Here is a 22,727-nt window from a genome sequence, read left to right on the forward strand (position 1 = left end):
CTGAAGTCAAACAGCCTGTGCAGAAGACTGAATATCATTATACTCAACAAGGCAACACATGATTACACCACATTTTCTTTATATCTATTTGCATTTATTCACATTTCAACGAGGCATCACGTGATTACACATTTTCTTTATATCTATTTGCATTTATTCACATTTCTTATGTCTGTGTCTGTCTTAATACAAAGGTTCATATTTTTTTGGCCACTGTGTGCATGTGTATAACATATGTAAAATCATAATACAGCATATACATATTTTTCATAATATTTATCATAATTTTTTATTATTATGATGCATACTTGTATTTAGAATATTTTCAAGTTAATTGACTACATCTAATTTATAAAATTAAACTACTCTATTGTAAATTAAAAAAAAAAAAAAAAAAAAAAAAAAAAAATTCTCAGAACATTATTTTTACAAATAAACAAAAAAAAAATCCTAATAACTGAATCAACTGGTTAAATGTTATGCTAATAAATAGAACCCATTGTTTATTTCTATTATTAATTTTTATTTTTAGACTAGGCAAAAGCCTGTGGTTTGTTTGCACTATATAACTAATACTGAAGTTTGCAACAATTTTAAAGTAGTTATTAATTCAAACTTGATTTTTAACAGGCTAACAGTAGGAAACTAGCTTCTTGTCCAAATAGTAGTTGAGCATTCTGGTTTGCTAAAGCACGCTTTGTGAAGTTGTGGCCTTCTGATCTGTTGCTAATGCAAGAGATCAAAAGTCTCCTACTTCTGTTTATTTATACTCCCACCACTGTTACAACCTGATGGTTCTACTGCATCCTCAACTAAAGAAAATGCTAACTTACTAGCATCCAATTTTTCTTCTAACTACATCAATGATTTTCATAAACCACCTCCTACCGTACTGAATACGCTCCACTCAATGCCTTTTGCAGTCATTCGGGAAAAGGATGTTAGAAGAATTCTAAATAATCAGGATGCAAAGAAAGCTGCAAGTGATAACATTTCTTGCTCTCACTTGCTCATATCCAGCCAGTTCCCAAAAAAAAAAAAGCTGACAAATTTCTCCCTTCCAATTATTTTTCCCATTGCACTCACCTCTACACTTTCTGAAACTAATGAAAAGAATAAACTATCTGAAACTTACCATCTGATCAATGACTGCCAATATGGATTCCATCAGTGTTAATCCACTCGTGGCATGTTAGTTTATGTTACTCACTTTAGACAAATTTTATGGAAAAGTTTGGTGAAACTCAAGCAGTTATCGACAATATTAACGTTTTTAAGTAAAGGTCTTCTAAGAAAACTCTCACCCTCATAGATTGCCAATCGCTGTTTTGCATAGTATCCAGTTGTCTCTCTGATGACTCACTGTGAGTGATGGTTGACAGCTCTAAGTTTCTGCTAATACTGGTGTTTCCCAAGGTTTAGTTCTTTCTTCCACTCTTTTCCTTTTGTATTTTAATGACTTTCTTCCATTCTATAGTTTTTCTAATTAGAACATACTACATTCCACTTTCCAGTTGGAGAAACCGTATCTTCCACAAACAGCTTTAACTTTGCAAATGCTCACCACCAGTTCCTTAAATACCAGTCTCCATGTAATTCTTCAGCATGGCAAAGAAAATTTAGATAACTTCAAATCCTAAAACTCAGCACTGTCTTAATTCTTGCAAACAAACAAACAAAAAAAAAAGTCTACTGCTCATCTTCAATAATACTCAGATTTCTAGACAAGATCACATATCTCTATTAGGGATTACCTTAACTTCTAATCTCTCTTGGCACAAGCACATTACAAATATTGCTTCCTCAGCATAAAAAAAATGTGTGTTTTCTTTTTCTGCCTTGGCATTACGTTCTTCAAATCTCCCTGCCAAGGAATACTGTTCCAATATCTGAGGTAGTGTCCTCAAAATTGCTCTCAAGCTTTTAGATCTTGTTCAAGAAAGCAGCCAGTTAATTAATGACTTGCCTTTTAGAAGGTTCTTCACTCTGTTTCACAGATGTTCAGCCTCTTCTGGATGCCTTTTCGATATATATTTACATAGCCCCTTTATTCTGACTTTGCATCTATAATTTCCCCTCTCTCTTCCATAACAGTCCAAACACAGGACACAACCAGTCAGCAGCCATTCACTGTCCAACTTCAAACTCACAAAACTTTCCTCTACTTCTGTTTTCTGGAACAAGCCTCCTTCTTCCTCTTCTGGATGCCTTTTCGATATATATTTACATAGCCCATTTATTCTGACTTTGCATCTATAATTTCCCCTCTCTCTTCCATAACAGTCCAAACACAGGACACAACCAGTCAGCAGCCATTCACTGTCCAACTTCAAACTCACAAAACTTTCCTCTACTTCTGTTTTCTGGAACAAGCCTCCTTCTTAAAAATGACAATGTACCAAAATTTAAATTTAATGTCAACAAATATTTTCTGTCTTCTCAGCCTTCAACCCATGTACAGTTACTAATATCTGTGCATGGGCTCTAAAGGTTATTTTACCTTTACCTTTAGAGTTTGAATTTTGGGGTTTTTATAGGGCAAAAAAAAAAAAAAAAAAATTGTGTGGCAACTTCAGCATGAATTAGTGGACCTATTATGCTAATTGTCAATACTGCAGGCTATATGTGAAAATGTTATACTGTTCACAGCATGGATTTGTTAAAGGGAAATCTTGTCTGACCAATTTGATCGGATAACAAGATAAAATAAATAAGGAACCGGATTCAAAAAATAATTTTGATTTCATATACTTGGATTTCAGAAAAGTTGGATTGCAGTAGTGTGTCATTAATGGCAAGTTAATATTGTGGATAAAGAGATGGCTGAGTGGGAGAAGACAGAGTGGTTATCATGGACTAAGTGGAGTCCCCAGGGTTTAGTGGTGCATCCATCGTTATTTTCTGTATTTATTAATGATATTTATGAAGGTATATTGAGCTTAATTCTAAGTATCACAGATGTTACCAAGGTTGGTAGGGTGGTTAATGATTAATCAAGGTATTCTATTGGAACAAGAGTTGGCAAAATTAGGCAGATTGGCTGAGAAATGGCAGTTGAATTTTAACTTTGACAAATGCAAGGTACTACATATGGGTAGTAGCAGAAAATGAGAGAAAAAAAAAAAAAAGACATGGAGATAATTTTGCAGTAAGATATGAAGTTCTCTAAGCAATGCAGACAGGATGCCAGTACAGCTAATGAAGTTTTATTATTGATATACAGGAATTTTGCTATCAGGGGTAAGGACGTGATTATTCCATCATATAAGATAATTGGGCCTGATTACAGCATACAAGGGTCATATTAGGAAGGATGTAGATCTGCTGGAAAGGTGCAGAGAAGGGAAATGAGATTGATCAGGAGAACAAAAGGATGCACTTTCCACGAAAGTCTTCAGTTCTGCAAATTGCAATGTCTGGAGTAAGTACCTGTAAGGTGATCTGAGTGAGGTGTTTAAGGCATTAAAGGATTGAGTAAGCTCAATGCTGATGGCATTCGTCCTCTTGCTCAGACTACACGAGGTGGCATAAATTCAAATAGAGGAAGGATGATTGCAGGATAGATGTGAAGAGCTTTGCCTTCAACCAGTAGATAGCTGATTGTTGGAAAAAACTTCCACCTGTTGTGTATTTTAGTAATTTGAATAAAAAAAATTCATGTAAGTACTAGACAAACTCCTGGGGGGGGGTGGACAGGCAATGGAGGGGTGGCTTTTTTTTTTGTTGCTGATGCTGTATAACCTTGCTTTCTTGCATTATTTGCCACTATTAATAAAATAAATGTGATGGTGTGTAGCACATCTCTTCATGCTTGTAGTTTATCCAACAGGTAATTTTTATTTGCAACATATAATGCAGCATCATGAAGGGCATGTAACATCTGCAGGGTGAGGCAAACAAATTGTGTGGGGCAGAGATGTGCCAACATCTAATGTGAAATACATAATTTGATAAAGTCTGCATGCATCAGAATGCAGACTTTATCCATGACATACTGAGACTGTTTGGTGGGCTATGCACTTGCTAGTAAGTCAGTGTACCTAATAGGTCTACTACTCTGTGTAATATATATATATCATTAAATGGAGAAAGTGTTTATACTAGCCTATCCTATCACACCTTATAAATATATCATGTTGAAATTGTGTTCTCATTTGAACTGCAGCTTTCTTTTTTCCTTTTTTAGTCATTTACCATAGAGAGTAAGATTACTAACCTTCCAAGATTTGTTTCATGATTCTGACATGGAGTTTTTTTTTTTTTTTTTTTTCTGGTTCTAGTTAACACAAACTTTTTCAGTAAGTTTCTGGACTGTATGCATGCCACCTGAAGTGAGTTTTTTTTTAAGAATTTGATGGTTTGTAAAATTGTGTACATAAATGCTTTCAAATGTTAATTTTTGACTATTTTGAATTTATAGCCAAATATTAAAGCAAGATAATTGTCAAAAATAAAATCACATTTTCATTAAAAAAAGTACAAAAATAATTCATTATTACTTTTTATTTTTTAACACAGTAATATCCTGTACATTTATGTATGTATTGCATTATTTGATTCAGTTTCATCAACTTCTAGATTTGAATTCCATTATTCAATTTTCATTTGAGTTCACACAGTCAAATTACAGTCAAATCTTGTTGAAAAGTTGGTTATCCCATGCAGATTTTTGAAATTATCATATATATATTAAAAAGAAAAACCTTGCAAACACAATTAAAAGTGGCTGTGGCACATTTTGTGTAAAATTTCATTCAAGATTATCTCTTACATATACAGATGTAATTTGTTGTTATCACATTTAAACAACATTCAACAGACACACGCACGCATGAGCATACTCATGAATGGGTTAAAACTCTTCATATACATTATAGGTAAAAAACCCACTGTAAATAATTTTATTGTGATAAAAGATTAACTTATCAACCTGTGTTTTAAAATAAAGTGCATTTTTTTAAATAGCTATATTAAGAATATAAAAATTTTAAAAATGTTTCATTAGATGCAGTTACATTAATACAGTAAACTCTTGATAAATTGAAAGCACAATTTTATTAAAATTTTGACTTTAAATTTTACTGGTCTTCTATTAAAAATAATTAACTGCATAACACTGTAAAATGGTTTTACTGATATTGTTTTACACTCAAAAAATTTTAACTAAAAGAAGAATGGTTTAAAACTGCAGAACCATATTATACTGTATTAAAAAATGTAAGTAAATGTCAACTTACACTCAATTTATTCTTTCTTTAATCATTTCCATTCTACAATGTTCTCAATATGGTTTATTGCAGAGAAAATATTTTCTGTTTGCAGTTGGCAGACCTTCTATAACCCTAAGCAGCACATCTACAGCATTCTGAATTTTCTACCATGTAGGCACATTAATTCTTCAATCCACATACAATCCACCAATTTAACTACTGCAGTCAATGGTCCATGTCTGTATAACTTGCATCTCTTATTTGTTCCTTTCTGTCAAGGGACTGGATATGTTTTGCCTGCTTCAAAATTGAATTTTGATTTACTAGATAAGTTGAGAGCTTATTGGAGGAATCTCAAATTCAAGAGCAATTACAGACTACTTCTTATCATCCTTTTTTACAACCTGAATGACTAACTTTTATCTGAAATTGACACTGTCTTCAGTTTTCCCTTTTGTGTGATTATGAACACTGAAGAAACTTTCACTGAAGTGCATCTATGTCTACTCTAAAAACAAAATGTGCCACTTTACTCGACAACATCGTGATCTCTATGTACATAAAAAAAAAAAGCAGAACTACTGCAGCTATGTAAACATTTCAGTTTAGACTTATTGACTGCGAGAAGAAGATATGATGTACTGTCTCTGATTGAATCAAAGTGATTCAATCAGAGAAAGTACATGAATATCTTGAAGTGATGAAATGAACATTCCACTGAGCATCTGTTCACTTCTGCTTGGATCTTAGCCCAGAAACATTTTGTGCTGACCTAGTTTTATAAGACCCAATCACAAAAATCTAGATTACCCAGACCTGAATTAAATGCAGTTCATGTCACCAAATTTTTAAAGCATTATTCCTATGGAGGTTTTGATGAGAAGGTTGTCAAAGTTTGAGATAAAGACATCAACTTGGCATTTCAGTTATCAAAAATTTACTGTAATTTATTTTAACAATAAGATCATAGCTTTTAATTATCTGAAATTGCAAAAAATGCTTAATTTAATTATTTGGTGAATTTTTTTCTTAGAACCTACATTTTAATTGCAACATGGCTCTTAAATTGTGTAAACCATTGACAATACTGTCAGTGCAATTCCAATTCAACCCTGTGCTCTTATTAACTTTGGTGGTTATTTTCAGTTTCTCTGAAGTTGTCTTCACCTGGCACGTTAAGTGGTCAGGAGCGGGAGTGCGGTAGCACACGCTCTTTGAGTAGACCGGGGGTTCAAGCCCCTGAATACGGTCGATCTGATAACCCGCACTGGACCAGCGTGGCAGATTATGGTCCATTTCCCTCAACATGAATTGTTGAGGAGGCTTCCATCCTGCAGTGGGTTGATAATGGCTGCACTTCACTTTTTTTTTACTTTATCCTGAAAAGGTAACTAATTATTCACATGCATTTATGCAAAAATTCATTAAACAAAAGTTTGTAAAACAAGGACTTGGTGTACTTGATATTTATTAAACTAGCTGACTATGTTGGTTAATGCTTTTATTTAGGTCTGGCTGTGTATATATACATATGTAGATGCAAAATACATACACTTTCATCAGAATTTTCTTGGGGCTCAATTTCCTCTACGTAGTTGGCTGGAAACCAGTGCTGTTTTTTACCACCATAATCGCCTTTCCACCATCCACCATCCTGCTTCACGACATTAGTTATAATAGCATGTTTACAAAATGATAGTTCATCATCACGCTGAGCTCTGTAGTCATATAGTGCCTTGACTGTTATCTGGAAGTGGGGAAGGTGAGAGAAAAAAAAAAGCAATTTAAGAGACTAGACGTGTGTGTGTGTGTGTGTGTGTGTGTGTGTGTGTGTGTGTGTGTGTGTGTGTGTGTGTGTGTGTGTGTGTGTGTATACACACACTGAAAAATTATCAATCCTAAAACTACAAAATAATATGGTATTAATGTCTAGACAAAGAAACAAATTTAAAAAAATATTGGTCATATCCATAATGTGATACAATAGGCCTTATATAATGTGCACATCCAGTACTGAAGACAATGGCTACAGACTGCTGGGAATCATGGGGGTAGAAGTGAACACATGGGTTGTGTTAGGGTGGCTAAGAGCAGGTGCATGTATTCTTGCGTGTACACCAATGCTAGGAGTTTAGTAAATAAATTTGATGAATTTGAGGTATTGCTCAAAACATCAAAGGCAGATATTGTTGGGATTTCAGAGACGTGGTGTCACACAGATATAAGGAATGCAGAACTGGAATTTGGGGAGTACAATGTCTACAGAAAGGATAGACAGGATAGGAAGGGAGGAGGGGTTATGCTATTAGTTAAGAAACAAAATCCAAGGAAGTGAAGCCAGTCGACATCGCTGGACAGTGCAGTGTCGAGTCAGTTTGGTGTGACATAAGCATTGGGAGATCAAAATTGAGAGTAGGAGTGTGCTATAGGCCTAATGACTCTGATGAGTATAATAAGAAACTGTACAGAGAAATAGAGTGGGCCAGTAAATCAGAGAGTCTTATAATGGGGGATTTTAATTTCCCAGATATTGACTGGAATTTGGGGGCTGGTCACTCACACACTAGCAAGGCTTTTGTGGATGATTGTTTTCTACATCAGCATGTTTGGGAGGCAACTAGAGGGAGTAATACTCTTGATTTGATTATCAGTAGTGATTCTTCATGCATTAAGAATCTGCAGATAAATGAACCACTAGGTGGCAGTGATCACAGTGTTCTGAAGTGGGAGTTACTCAAAGAAGTAACTACCATTAGGGGTAAAGGGAAGGGGTATTGCTTTCGTAAAGGCGACTACGATGGACTGAGACAGTATTTAAATTCTATACAGTGGAATCAACTGATGATGTTACCAACAGCAAATTCAAAATGGGAAGCATTCAAAGAACTTATCTTGGAAGCTACTAGGCTTTACATACCAACTAAGAAATATTGTTCAAGGTTTAGGCCTAAATGGATGTCAGATGAACTAATGAGGCATATGGCAGAGAAGAAAAATGCATGGGATACATACAAATTAACACATGACACAGAAGCCTATGATAGATACAAGTTGATCTGTAACTAAGTTACAAAGGAGGTTAGGCAGGCGAAGGCAGATTAAGAGAGATCCTTGGCGAGGGATGCGAAGAAAAACAGCAAAGAGTTCTTTACTTATGTAAACTCTAGAAGGAAGGGGATGAATCAGATTGGTCCACTTGATATCGATGGGTCAACTGTTGATGACCCTGCTCAGGTAGCTAACAAACTAAATGAATATTTTGCATCGGCATTCACACATGAGGAGTTATTCAGCGAGGGGAATGCCAGAGGTGTATTCAACTCTAGCAGTAGGCTAGAGAATCTTGTAATAACTGAGAGTAAAGTGGAGGAGAAACTGTTGAAGATAAACACAAGAAAGGCACCTGGGGTGCATGGGATCTATCCAGTTATATTAAAGGAGGAAGCAAAGGAAGTAAGCAAACCCTTAGCCATAATTATGAGAGCTTCCTTGGACTCAGGGGAGGTACCCATGGACTGGAGATGTGCAAATGTGACCCCAATTCACAAGGGAGGATCAAAGCCTGACACAAATAATTATAGACCTGTGAGTTTAACTTCTGTTCCCGGAAAGTTAATGGAGGCACTGGTTAAAGAAGCACTGCAGGATCATCTAGACAAGACTTCAGTTATAGTTCAGACACAGCATGGTTTTGTTAAGGGGAAGTCTTGCCTGACCAATTTGATTGGATACTATGATGCAGTCACAAAAGAACTGGATGCAGGGAATAACTTTGATATTATATACTGGGATCTTAGAAAGGCTTTTGATACTGTTTCACATGGAAGACTGCTGCACAAATTGGAGCAGTGTGGCATTAGAGGCAAATTGCTGCTATGGATAAAGGGGTGGTTGAGGGGGAGAAGACAGAGAGTGGTAATCAATGGACACTGCTCATCGTGGACTAATGTTATTAGTGGAGTCCCTCAGGGTTCAGTATTGGGTCCTTTATTGTTTTCGGTATTTATAAATGATATTGATGATGGTATATCAAGCTTAATGTCCAAGTTTGCAGACGATACGAAGGTTGGCAGGGTTGTCAAGGACACTACTGACACTATGCTGTTTCAACAGGATCTGGAAAGATTGAGCAGATGGGCTGAGAGGTGGCAAATGAAGTTTAACGTTGACAAATGTAAAGTACTACATATGGGAAACAGCAACCCCAGAGCAACGTATCAACTCTGTGGTACTACACTGACAGTGGTAGAGAATGAAAGGGACCTGGGGGTGGTTGTGCAGGCAGATATGAAGTTCTCTGAGCAGTGCAGACGGACTGCAAGAGTAGCTCATGGTGTATTGTCAATGATATATAGGAATTTTTCTAGCAGGGATAAGGAGGTGATTATTCCCTTGTATAAGGCAATGGTCAGGCCACACCTAGAGTACTGTATACAGGCCTGGAGGCCTCATTTCAAGAAGGATGTAGAGCTGCTGGAACGAGTACAGAGAAGGGCAACAAGATTAGTGAATGGAACAAAGGGGTGCTCTTAAGAAGAAAGGCTTAAGTTTTGCGAATTACAGTGTCTGGAGACTAGGCACCAGCGAGGTGATCTGATAGAGGTGTTCAAAGCCTTGAATGGTTTGAGCATGCTCAATGCTGATGGGATTCTTCCTCTTGCTCAGAATAATCACCTGAGAGGGCATAAATTCAAATTGAGGAAAGACAGATGTAGGATAGATGTTGCGAAATTTGCCTTTAGCCAGTGGGTGGTTGGTAGGTGAAACAGACTTCCATCCCTTGTTGTGAAAGTTGATAGCCTAAATAAGTTTAAGGCTCAGCTGGACAGGTATTTTGAACGAACAGAGGGGTGAAGTGGAAGTGGTTATTTGTTATTTATTTATTTTACTTTATTTTTTTTTTTGGCTGATTCTGCATAAGCTTGCTTTCTTGCATCAAATGCCTCTACTAATGCTAATGCTAATAAGCAAAAACTTCAAGTGAAAGAAAGTCTTGCATTTTAACTGTGCCACTGAATTTTTTAATAATCTTCTATTAATCTAAATATTGTATTTTAAAGAACTGGAGGAGAGAATAGATAGTACTTTATTTATGGTACCAATAACTGCTTAAAAACAGGCCGATTTTTGATGTTTGGTAGCAAATTACCTCTTTTCATCATTATTTATGGGGAAAAATCCTCAATATAGATCTTTTCACTTAATGTCCAGCCACAGTGGAATCAGTTAAGGATGCAAATCAAGAGATAGCTATACTTAATGTTGACAAATGTAAAGTACTACATATGGGAAACAGCAACCCCAGAGCAACGTATCAACTCTGTGGTACTTTGGTATTTTAATATAGTAAATCTCCCACCACTATTTGATGACGTAGTGTTAAATTTTATGATGAAACTTGGTATCAACATTAGTCACATTTACAGTAGTATCAGTCTAGGATTATTGAGATAGTTATGTCATTTTTACTTTCACCACCTTAGTTTTTTACTCATTTTATGTTGAGCTATTTAGTTTAGAACAGTGGTTCTCAAGTTTTTTCTGGTGGCTGCAAAAATGGCCACACAATTCCTTTTTTATTAAGACATTTATTTTACTGATAACAATACAGCAGGCCCCCGTTATAACGCGTTTCGCTTTACGCTGATTCGCTATAATGCTGTTCTTATATTATAACCCGTATCTGACTATAACGCTATCACAGATCACTATAACGCTCTTTTACAGATTGCATTTTTGGCATATTTAACGAAATCATTTCATTTGATGCGATAGCTTGAAAATGAATAGCAAATCAGCATTAAAACGTTTCCCACGTTGACTTGAGAAATTTTCCCACGCTTAGTGAAATTTTCTTGCACGCTAATTTAATGCAGTACAGTGACTTGTTACGTAGTTCCGAGATCAAAATTTTAAAAAATTATCAAGTACATTGCTTGTAATATTTGCGTTATATGCATTTATCCAAAGACAAATCATCACTCAGTACAGTATTAGACATCATGCGTAATAGACAGTTTACTCGAACATTGTATCATAATTAATGCAACCAATGCAGTTACATTTTTGAAGATGGCTGATAAGAATGAAAAAGCAACAACGTCTGGACGCAGTACGAAGACTATAAATAATTTGAAAATTAAATTAGACGTTTTGAAGTGAATCGATTCTGGTCAACGACAAGTGGATGTGTGCCATAATTTAGGGCTTGCAAGTTTAACTGTAAGAACAATTATAAAAAAATAAAGAATTAATTTTAGCAGCGGGAAAGATAGCTGTTCCACTGCAAACAATTAGGGCTAGGCCGGCTATTAGGACTGAAATGAAAAGACTAACTAATTTTATTAAAAATAATATCCAATGCAGAATTCAGTTAAGTTAAATATTATAAAAAAGAGAGAGAGAGAGAGAGAGAGAGAGAGAGAGAGAGAAAAAGAGATTAGTCAATATGATGATCTGAAGAAAACTCACCCAAAAAAAAAAAAAAAGTAGAACCATTTAAAACTGGTAAGGGCTGGTCAAATAGATTTAAAATCTGGAGAGAAGCCACAGATCAAAGAGCCGAAACTTTCAAAAAAGAACTTGTTAAAATTATTGAAGAGGAGTATTATATGTTATACTTCTCAACAAATTTTTAGCATAGATGAAGCAGGACTTTTATGGAAACGAATGCCTAAAATAAGTTTCATATTGAAAGAAGAAAAAAACATGCCAGGTTTCAAAGCAGCGAAGGTTCGGTTGACTTTATTGTTAGGTGGTAACGCTTCGGGGGATTCAAAATTAATACCCCTTTTAGTTTATTTGGAAGAGGGAAAAAGTTCAACTCAAAATCGACACATTTTTCATGATTAAATTCATCAATTAAATTATAAATGTATTAAAATCAATAGATTAATTGGAAGTGGAATTTTAAGTTTAATTTTGATACGTAAGTAGTTACCACATAATTATATAAGTATGTAATGCAGAATATTTTATATGTACAAATATTTGAATATCAAATATTTTGACCGACATTTGTGCATCTTTTCACTACCATTTATTATTGATTAGGAAATATCCTATGGCACCGACTGCAACTCACAAATACATATGTTACCTTATGGGAATGCAGCACTCGCTTAGCGTGGATTCACTTAGTGCTCTGTTTTTGCGGAACAAATTATCAGCGTTAAGTGGGGGTCACCTGTAGTCAGATGGAATTTATATGCATACAACATAGGAATAATAATAAAATTGCTAAAATGATTGTAAAAACTGTAACTAATAAGGAGTTATGTAATTTAAGATTCTATCCTGAAGTCAGCTGAGAAACGTATATATTTGAGATTTGCAGAATAATATCATGTAAAATTATAACTACTGTAATGCTTTGCTATTAAACTGCAAATATAAAAACAAATTATAGCTCAGACACAGCATGCTTTTGTTAAGGGAAGGTCTTGCCTGACCAATTTGATTGGATACTATGATGTAGTCACAAAAGAATTGGATGCAGGGAATAACTTTGATATTATATATTTGGATCTTAGAAAGGCTTTTGATACTGTTGCACACGGAAGACTGCTGCACAAATTGGAGTAGTGCGGCATTGGTGGCAAATTGTTGCTATGGATAAAAGGATGGTTGAGTGGCAGAAGACAGAGTGGTAATCAATGGATACTGCTCATCGTGGACTAATGTTATTAGTGGAGTCCCTCAGGGTTCAGTGTTCAGTCCATTGTTGTTTTCTGTATTTATAAATAATATTGATGATGGTATATCAAGCTTAATGTCCAGGTTTGCAGACGATACAAAGGTTGGCAGGGTTGTTAAGGACGCTACTGACGCTATGCTGCTGCAACAGGATCTGGAAAGGTTGAGCAGATGGGCTGAGAGGTGGTAAATGAAGTTTAACATTACATTTGTCAAAGTACTACAGCAACCCCAGAGCAACGTATCAACTCTGTGGTACTAAGCTGACAGTGGCAGAGAATGAAAAGGACCTGGGGGTAATTGTGCAGGCAGATATGAAGTTCTCTGAGCAGTGCAGACGGGCTGCAAGAGTAGCGCTCATGGTAGATGAATATCATTGATAAGCTACAAGAGTAGCTTATCAATGATATACAGGAATTTTTCTAGCAGGGATAGGGAGGTGATTATTCCCTTGTATAAGGCAATGGTCAGGCCGCACCTTGAGTACTGTATACAGGTCTGGAGGCCTCATTTCAAGAAGGATGTAGAGCTGCTGGAACGAGTACAGAGAAGGGCAACAAGGTTAGTAAATGGAACGAAGGGTTGCTCTTACGAAGAAAGGCTTAAGTTTTGCAAATTACAGTGCCTGGAGACTAGGCACCGGCGAGGTGATCTGATAGAGGTGTACAAAGCCTTGAATGGGTTGAGCATGCTCAATGCTGATGGGATACTGCCTCTTGCTCAGAATAATCACCTGAGAGGGCATAAATTCAAACTGAGGAAAGACAGATCTGGATAGATGTGCGGAAATTTGCCTTTAGCCAGCGGGTAGTCGGATGGTGGAACAAACTTCCACCCCCTTGTTGTGGAAGTTGATAGCCTAAATAAATTTAAGGCTCAGCTGAACAGGTTTTTGGAAAGAACGAAGGGGTGAAATGGGAGCATTGTGTTTTTTTTTTTTTTGGCTGATGCTGCATAAGCTGCTTTCTTGCATCATATGCCTCTACTAATGCTAAATCAAAAAGTAATGGATTGGTGGTCAAACACCATTATGTGGTATTTAAGTTTCTAAATTTTCTTTTTATGTGTAACTGAATTATACGACGAAATAATTATAGAATCTTTATTAAATTTATTAAAATAAAACGATAAAAGCAACAAAACCACACAACAACAAAACAATACTCCAAAACATATGTAATACAAAAAGCCAACCTGTTTTTAGTTTAATATAATAAACTATATTTATTTACTTTAATAATTTTTCAAAAGGAAATTGTTTTTCGTTTCTGTCTTCCAATGCTAGTTTTATTGCTACTTCCAAATTCTCATCTGTTAATTGGCTGTGATATTTATTTTTAATAAAATGGAGTGTGCTAAAATCTCGCTCACGGTAAATTTTTGTTGGAAATATCGACAAAAGAAGTGGAGCTACTGTAGCTTTACATTCACTTTATATTCACTTGAATTGTTATACAAATTCAATCCAAAATGATACTAGTTTTATTATTGAAAACCATTTTCAATCTATCATCATTACGAATTTCCATTAAGGAAAATTTTACATTTGTCCAGTTAAATATTGAAATAGCAGAAAATGAGGATAGTCTTGTGTAATAATTCAAAACTTTCCGTATCCATTTCTCGAAAAGGAAATGTTACAAAAGAAAAAGATTTAAAGAAATCATGCATTTAGTTCAGTGTTTAAAGATTTTGAACAATCAGTAATTTTATTTTTTAATATTTGTTTGAACTGTTCTGTTAGATATCGCATTTATAAAACTATTTAAAGAAGAAAAAATCATCACTCTCAGCTTGACATATAAGATCATTTGAGATATTTTTAAGCTTATCAAATTACCAAAATTGCATCATTAATTGTCAAATTACTTGCTTGTAGTTGCTTATTTATGGAACTTAGCCTTGGTAAAAAGTCTTTTAAAAATAATATTAAGCCATGCACAACACTATTTTGCAATTTTTCCATTAATCTTTATGATAAGGTTCCAATGCACTTAAAACATTTTCATACAGGTCACAAAGATGCCGAACACCAGCATCAAAATTAATAACCTTAAGTGATTATAATTAAGTAATACATTATGCTTTCATCATTGTTGCACAATGCACTAAAAATTATTTTGTAACATTCTATTTGTGTTGATTGCATTTAGAACTCTTTGAAATGTCAATGATGTCAATTTCCACATCATCCATGCACTTAATCACAGTTTTGCTGATGAGCACCTCTTGATGAACAATACAATGTAAGTGAAAAATTTCATTGGGACAGTCTTTATTAAACAAACTTAGTACACATTTCATAACTTAGTACCAAACATTTCTTTCACTTTTCATTACTGCTGCACCATCAGCAGTTACAGCACATAAATTATTTGTGGAAGTATTAAGTTTTCTTAAATATTCTTTAATTGCAATATGAATGTTCACTGCAGTAGGATGTTCTTTTAACAAAGTGAGACAATAACCTTTCAACAAATTTAGTTTTATCATTGTCAAAGTATCTCGCACATATCAGGATTTGACCAGTTTTTGTTATATCGTTACTTTCATCTAAGCATGAACTATAAAAAGGGACTTATTTATCGATTCACTTACTTCTTTGCCTATAAATACACCTAATTCCTTAATTCGTTATTGAATTGAATCATTACTGAAAGCCATATTTCAAAATATTTCATTTTCAGGCTCTAGAGCCAAAACAACCGATTTCAAAAATTAACCTTTGGTAAAAGGTTTGTGATATTTTCCTATTAAAAAACTCACTTTCAAAGATCCTAAATAAAATTTGTCATTTCTTAAGAGGAAAGTCATCATTTGTTTCTTTTGAGAAGCCATATCCTTTTTAAAATTTTCGATAAGTTTGCAGCATAAATGTGGAGTTGGCCATTTTTTCTCAACTTCTGCCTCATGAGTGTTGTAATGACACTGCATAGCATAAGATTTAATTTGATGAAGTCTTTTTACAAACTGTATGAAACGGCTATATCATCTTTTTTTATTTTCATTTAATATAATTAAATGCATTTCTTCCCACTCTTGATGAAAAGTTTTTTTTCCTTGTTGAAAATTTTTGGCTTTGTTATTTCGTCTGTAAAATACTTGTATCATTTTCAGTACTTGTGCTCGCTGCAGTTTCTGAAATTTCATCTGTTCTTTTCTTACCAAAGAATTTTCTTATATCCATACTGAAGACATAAGGAATAGAAATATATAATAAAATAAATAAATACAACTTACATTAATGAAGCAACACTGTCACAAACAAGAAAAATTACTACAAAAACTCCAACCACCTTAGCAGCTCAAAAGTAGTATTCAATTTTCATTGAAATATACACCCAATGAAAATAAGACACGGGAGAGGGAAAGGAAACACAAGTATAACTTAGGGAATAATATAAGATGAATGCTGCATACAATAAAGAATGAACTTCACCAACAATCACTTTTCTTAGAAGCATGCAACTACTATTAATGTCACATTGCTGATATCTTACATTCACAAGTTCTTGTAAAACATTGAAAATACTGTCTTAATAAATTTAAGGGAATGAAATTATTACATCTGTTATAATTATTTCTATTATTATTATAATCTGTTACAGTGGATTCCGGTTATTTGGGCCATCGGTTAATCGAGGCAGCTGTTTATTTGGGGCAAATCTTAAAAAACAGAACCCAATCGAATAGCCAGGGTTTACTTCGCTTAATTGGGACAGCATGCTGTTTAATCGGGGCAAGAGATCGCAGCACTGGAGATTATTACCCTACGATTGTCTCTGACCAAACCACATGGTACGGTCGGATTTCTGGAGGTCACAACCATAAAACAATAAAAACAATTAGCAGTCACCTGTTTATTGGGCTTTTCTGTTAGTGCAATCTATGATAAACGGATAGTAAACTCGATCTTATTGAATTTGCAATAATACTGACAGCTGGAATTCTGTGGATTATAATGGTGAAATGTGTTTAATTTTCAGAATCTTCTCTTCATTCCTATTTTTAAAGCTTTGTAACTCGTTACTCCATTCTCACTTGTGCATATCGTGTTACTTGCAATTTGTGTGTGCTGTGTGCTTTGTTATTGATTGCTTATCTTTTTACTGTTTTAAATTTTAACCCCCACCCACAAAGTCAGTGAACAGAAATGTCAACTAGTTAGTACGTATTAATCATTCTGATTATCACATATCATTTAATTTTTTAATTGGTAAGGTAGTAAAGGGTAAATTTGTGCTTAATATATCTTTACTTTTATAGCCTGCAGATAATATTCCTTCTGTTTTCGCTAATTAGAATCGCTGTTTAATAGAATTAAAATTCAATTCACAAACGTGATCACAATGACAGGCATCGTATAGTGAACAGCACTTTACTATGGTGACTCCATTGTAACGTGATTTGATTGTACAGTGAACCAATTGTAAAGTCGGGGTTCATTGTATTTTTAATTTTTTACATGAAACTTCGGATAATTGGGGCAGCTGCTTAATCGGGCCAAAATGCACTAGTCCCGACGTGTCCCAAATAATCGGAATCGACTGTATTATACGTAGTCAATTTTAGAGGTACGTATCTTTCAGCTTACAAGCCGTGTGTTAGCATCCTCTGCGGCTTAAAAAAAGAGCTGACAAATATTAGAAAATCTTTGTCAGTATTTAAAATAAATCTATTACATTTATTAAAACGCTGTTACTCTGGATGAACAATCATGTCTCATACCGTTTGAATATCACTTTTATAAAAGTCCATATGATATTTTATTGTATATAATATAAATTAATTTTTTTAATGTTGAAATCTAATAAATAAAAAATTTTGATATTTATGAAAATTGTCTGGTGGCTGCACTTGGGAGCCACTGGTCTAGAATATGATAATTCAAGCATACTCTAATATGTATAATATCCTCTTTTAGATCTCAGGATTAGGCAACAGTCTTCCTATGACAACCTCAAACTCCTTTCATTTTCTCTTCAGTCTAGCCTTCAACATATGCACCTCTAATATGTGGTGGTTTGTGGGAATATCCTATCCTAGTAATCCAATACCTGCAGCCTAGTTTCCAGGTTAGTACCAAAGGAATCTGAAGAGTCTGCCATGTGCTGCAAACCCTTAAAATTTAGAAGGTGAAAGATCCTGGCTGAAGGGACCACTTTCAACACATTACTTTGGATACTGCAACAACAAATGATGTCACAAATACTACAACTCAAGGAAAAATTACAGGCAAATGACTCCATTTGCCATCAACTATGTATTTTAAAAACAACATAAACTTAAATCAACAAACTTAAATGAAATTCAAAAAAAAGGAAGTTTCTCTTAACATCATACAAGTTGTCAGGTATGAATATACACTGATCCTCGATGTGTTTCACATAGCAGTAAATGTGTTAACAACAGTTTCTTAACAACTGGAATATTAAGAACAGTGATAACTCTTACCTTTGAGCTAAAAGTGTTTGGATCCATATATAATCCTGCTGTCCCATACACGGCAGATTCTTCAGGTTCCTAAAAAAAATTTTTTTTTTAACTTTTTTTTGTCAATAAAATATCATAGTTCACAATATAAGATGGGGGAAAAATGTAATGTGTGCATTGATAATCACAGCGCTAGTTACATATGTTATGAACATCAGTGTTATGCTTGAATCCAACATGCATTTTTATTTTCTGAGTGAAAATAGAAAATGCACTATAGCTCCCAAGAATACTGCAAAGGTAAACAGTGACAAACCACTTACATGTAAATCAATTAATATATCAATTTAATAATTTATGAACTAGAAGATGAGGAAAAAGATAATAAATCAGTTATAAACAGTTAAAAATAAAAAAATATCAAATATTTTTAAAGAATCATTAAATAATAGGAGCATCTTATTACTTTATTGATACTGATTCTGTCAGTAACTTAAAATTCTGTTGATGAAAGTATTTCTCAGAATGTAATTATCAGGCTACCATGAGGTCATTATTATTAGTAAAAATTATTGGGAAAAATTATTGGCTGATGGTCATTTTGATCTTTTTTTTGAGATTTCACTTGAAAACTATTCTTATAATTTGCAGTGCTTTCCAGGTGTCACAATTCCCATTCTGAATGAGAATGTTTCTATTGAATACACTGAAAATGTGCACTACAAAGTTGACAGTATCTCCTATTCCAAAAAATAAGCCCATAAGACACATCTTATATAATGAGAATGATCATATTACTTTGATGTAAAAGCTTATGACACATTCTTAAAAGGTTTAACAAGTTATTTATATAATTTTCATTCTAACACATTACTGAAGCATCAAAGTAATAACAATCCTGTTTATTCTTGGTGGTGATGTTACTGTACTTATACCACAGTATAGTCATTAAGAACAAAAAGGTGGAAATAATAGAAAAGCCAAAGGAAACAAAACATGTTCCATTCTAATACCATAATTTTTAATTCTTAAGTAAGTTTCATCTGAAGATAAAACACTGATTTATATTTCTGAAGAGGAGAGTTAAGCGGGGGTGACACAAGCAATTACAAACCTGTTAGCTTAACTTCTGTTCCAGGGAAAATAATGTAGTCACTGGTTAAAGAAGTAATGCAAGGACCATCTAGACAGGAGTGCAGTTATACTTAAGACACAACATGGGTTTGCAAAGGGGAAATCTTGTCTGACCAATCACAATGGATACTGTGATGCAGTGACGAAAGAACTGGATGCAAAAAATAATTCTGATATCATCTACTTGGATTTCGGGAAGGCTTTTCTTATTGTTACACATAAATTGGATCAGTGTGACAATTAGCCATATGGTGCAAGGAAGCCTGAGGCTTATGGTGGACCAGCCAAAAAAACAAATTTCCAAGTTACCCTGTGAGTGAGAGTGAGAGTGTGAGAGAGAGAGAGAGAGAGAGAGAGAAGTAGAAAGGAATCACCAAGAATGATGATATCCAGCTCAGGACCCTGGGTTTGCCAAGTCCATACCAGATGTGAGCCCCTGGGGGTGTTAAGCGCAAGTTACTGCTCTGGAGAAGCAAATGTTTTGAGTGTTGAAAGGAGAAGACAGTAGTTATTAATGGAACGCTGCTCTTCATGGACTGTTGTTATTGGTAGAGCCACCAGGGTTCCATGCTCGGCCCATCATTGTTTTTTATATTTATTAATTAAACTGATGAAGGTACACTGGGCTTAACCTAAGTTTGCAGATGATAGAAAGATTGGCATGGTAAGCTACTGCAACAAGATATAGAAAAATTAGGCAGATGGGCTGAGAAAGGGCAGTTGAAGTTTAACTTTAACTTTGACAAATGTTCATCTGTGATTACTGCATATGAGTAGCAGTAATCACAGATGAACATACCAACTGCGTGGCACTATACTTATGGGAGTGGAAAATGAAAAAGACCTAGGGTAACTGTGGTTCTGGGGTAATAGTGTTATTGTTATGCGGTTCCCGTGGTTTCCCACAAATCCGTGTTAAGTACTCTGTTAACATAGCAAAGCCAGTCAGTGTGGGTTACGTGTGAGTAGTGTGTTGTTTGACTGGCCTCTTCATTACTGGGAGGCACGATCACCAGAAAGGATGCCTCCCAGCATCCGTCCACTGGCACAAGAAGCCGGACCAGGGAGGGCCAAGGAAAGAGCAAAGAAGAGACAGGAAAGTGGAAGACAGGGAAGATAGCGGGGGATGACAGAGCGTAGGCATCCTTCAGGCGAAAAGGAGCAGGAAGAGTGCTAGGTGCAGTTGTGGGATTCCTGGAGAAGGACTGTGGGTAGGAAGAAGAGAACAGGTAAAGTTCAAATTAAAGAGTCCAGGATCATCACAATGGAGAATCATGGAGCGGCGTCTGCAGGGCTGGCCTCAATTTGCAATTTCATGACTGGAAGTTTCCGGTGGTGGGTATCAGTTGCTGTGTGGAGGAGGTTATCCATTAGTGTTTGGGAGTTGCAGGTGATATAAGTGGTTGGCACAAGTGGTTAGTGTACGGAAAGCATCGTTAGATTCCAGTAACTTGGTTTCTGGCCGAAGTGATGTAGTGTGGAGGTCTAGGAGTAGTTGGATTCTTAGGTCTAAGTATATGTTGCATGAGTGCATCACGTGGTCCCAGTCTTCAAGTTCTCTGCAGGTACAGAGGGCATCCTCGACTAGGCCGAACTCTAGAAGGCATCTCTTAAAGGACCCGTGGCCAGTTAATAGGAAGGAAGCATAGACGTTTGGGAAGAACCAAGTGGAACATTGTTTGTTTATGTAGGTTACCTCGGGGAGGAAAAGTTTAGTAGTTGCACACCAGTTGTGGATTTATTCCAGTGGGTTTGCCATAGGTTTATCAATTCTAGCCACACACGTTTATGTTCCTGTTTGATGTCGGTATCGGTACAGGTTTGAATATCGAGAAATTCTGCATCCTTGTTCTTCTTGATGGCATGAGAGAGTCCGATAAAAGCGACATGGAGGTCCAAGGGGAGGCAGCCTGTTAGTACCCCTGTAGGGTGGCAGTTGATGTTGTTCTACATGCGCAGGTCATTTGTAGTAGGATAAGTCGTTGAATTTTACGTTGAACATGCACTAAAGCCATTCGGTGGTACCATACTGCAGCTCCATATGTGTGACAATTGGTGTGAATACTGCTGAATATAGAAGGCGTTGAGTTGGTCCTTTAAGACCCCAGTCCTTGCAGATAAAGCGTGCTAACATAGTTACATAATTTTTTTTTATCTTTTCTTTGATAGCTTGGATATGGGGGATGAAAGTTCTCCTGTCGTCCAAAATTACTCCTAGGTACTTCACCGATCAGTAGTTTTTCAGTGGGCGGCTATTAAAACGTATGGTAGGAGATCTAGAAAAGTTCAGTTTGCCTTTCAATGGGAGGATTTTGTTCTTCTCAGTGGAGACAGTTTATTTTCCATAGCCCATATGGACAGAGCAGAGAGAACAACTGCAGCCTGGGTTTCTATGGTGGCATGGGTGGGGCCCTCGATGATGAAAACCATGTCGTCGGCGTAAGAAAGCCGAGTAGCATGTGGGTAGTCCCTCAGAAGCCAGCTGTTGAGTATCATATTCCAGACAGCTGGGCCTCAGGATGGAGCCCTGGGGACAGCCTCGGGTTAGGTGTCGGGTGATGCAGTGATATTTTGTTTTGATGCTGACCTTGCGGTTAGAGAAAGTAGCTTTTGAGACAGTGGTAGAAATTCCAGGTACAGTTAGAGACTAGACCTCTGAAGAATGCCCGGCCACCACCCTGTGTCAAAAGCTCCTTTGAAGTCAATGAAGATTGCCAGTACATAAGTTGCATCCAACTGTTCTGCAACTTTGAGGGTTTCAGATAGAGCATCAATTGTGGAGCACCCTTGTTTGAATCCAAATTGAAGCAAGGATGCCAAACCATTGGCTTCATATCAGGGTTGGAAGCAGGAGAGCAGCAGTCTCTCAAAAACCCGAGAATGGGAAGCAGTGCAATCGGGCAGTATGCCTTGGAGGTACCTGTGGGATCCTTAAGTTGCATCCAACTGTTCTGCAACTTTGAGGGTTTCAGATAGAGCATCAATTGTGGAGCACCCTTGTTTGAATCCAAATTGAAGCAAGGATGCCAAACCATTGGCTTCATATCAGGGTTGGAAGCAGGAGAGCAGCAGTCTCTCAAAAACCCGAGAATGGGAAGCAGTGCAATCGGGCAGTATGCCTTGGAGGTACCTGTGGGATCCTTAAGTTGCATCCAACTGTTCTGCAACTTTGAGGGTTTCAGATAGAGCATCAATTGTGGAGCACCCTTGTTTGAATCCAAATTGAAGCAAGGATGCCAAACCATTGGCTTCATA

General features: G+C 35.9%; 1 protein-coding gene across 1 annotated transcript in view; it reads right to left on the reverse strand.

Annotated features, from left to right (window-relative positions):
- The window catches only part of sl (small wing phospholipase C gamma 1), a 602,812-nt gene that overhangs the window by 193,277 nt on the left and 386,808 nt on the right, over positions 1 to 22,727 (reverse strand). The window contains exons 19-20 of the mRNA XM_090377657.1: positions 18,360 to 18,428; positions 6,763 to 6,957 (exon numbers count right to left, since the gene is read on the reverse strand). Coding sequence (XP_090233783.1) covers positions 6,763 to 6,957; positions 18,360 to 18,428 — 264 coding nt within the window. The remainder of the gene's footprint in view (positions 1 to 6,762; positions 6,958 to 18,359; positions 18,429 to 22,727) is intronic.

This window comes from Mastigoproctus giganteus, chromosome 7 (genome assembly GCF_048544385.1).
Source record: "Mastigoproctus giganteus isolate SK-2022 chromosome 7, ASM4854438v1, whole genome shotgun sequence".
Taxonomy (NCBI): Eukaryota; Metazoa; Arthropoda; class Arachnida; order Uropygi; family Thelyphonidae; genus Mastigoproctus; species Mastigoproctus giganteus.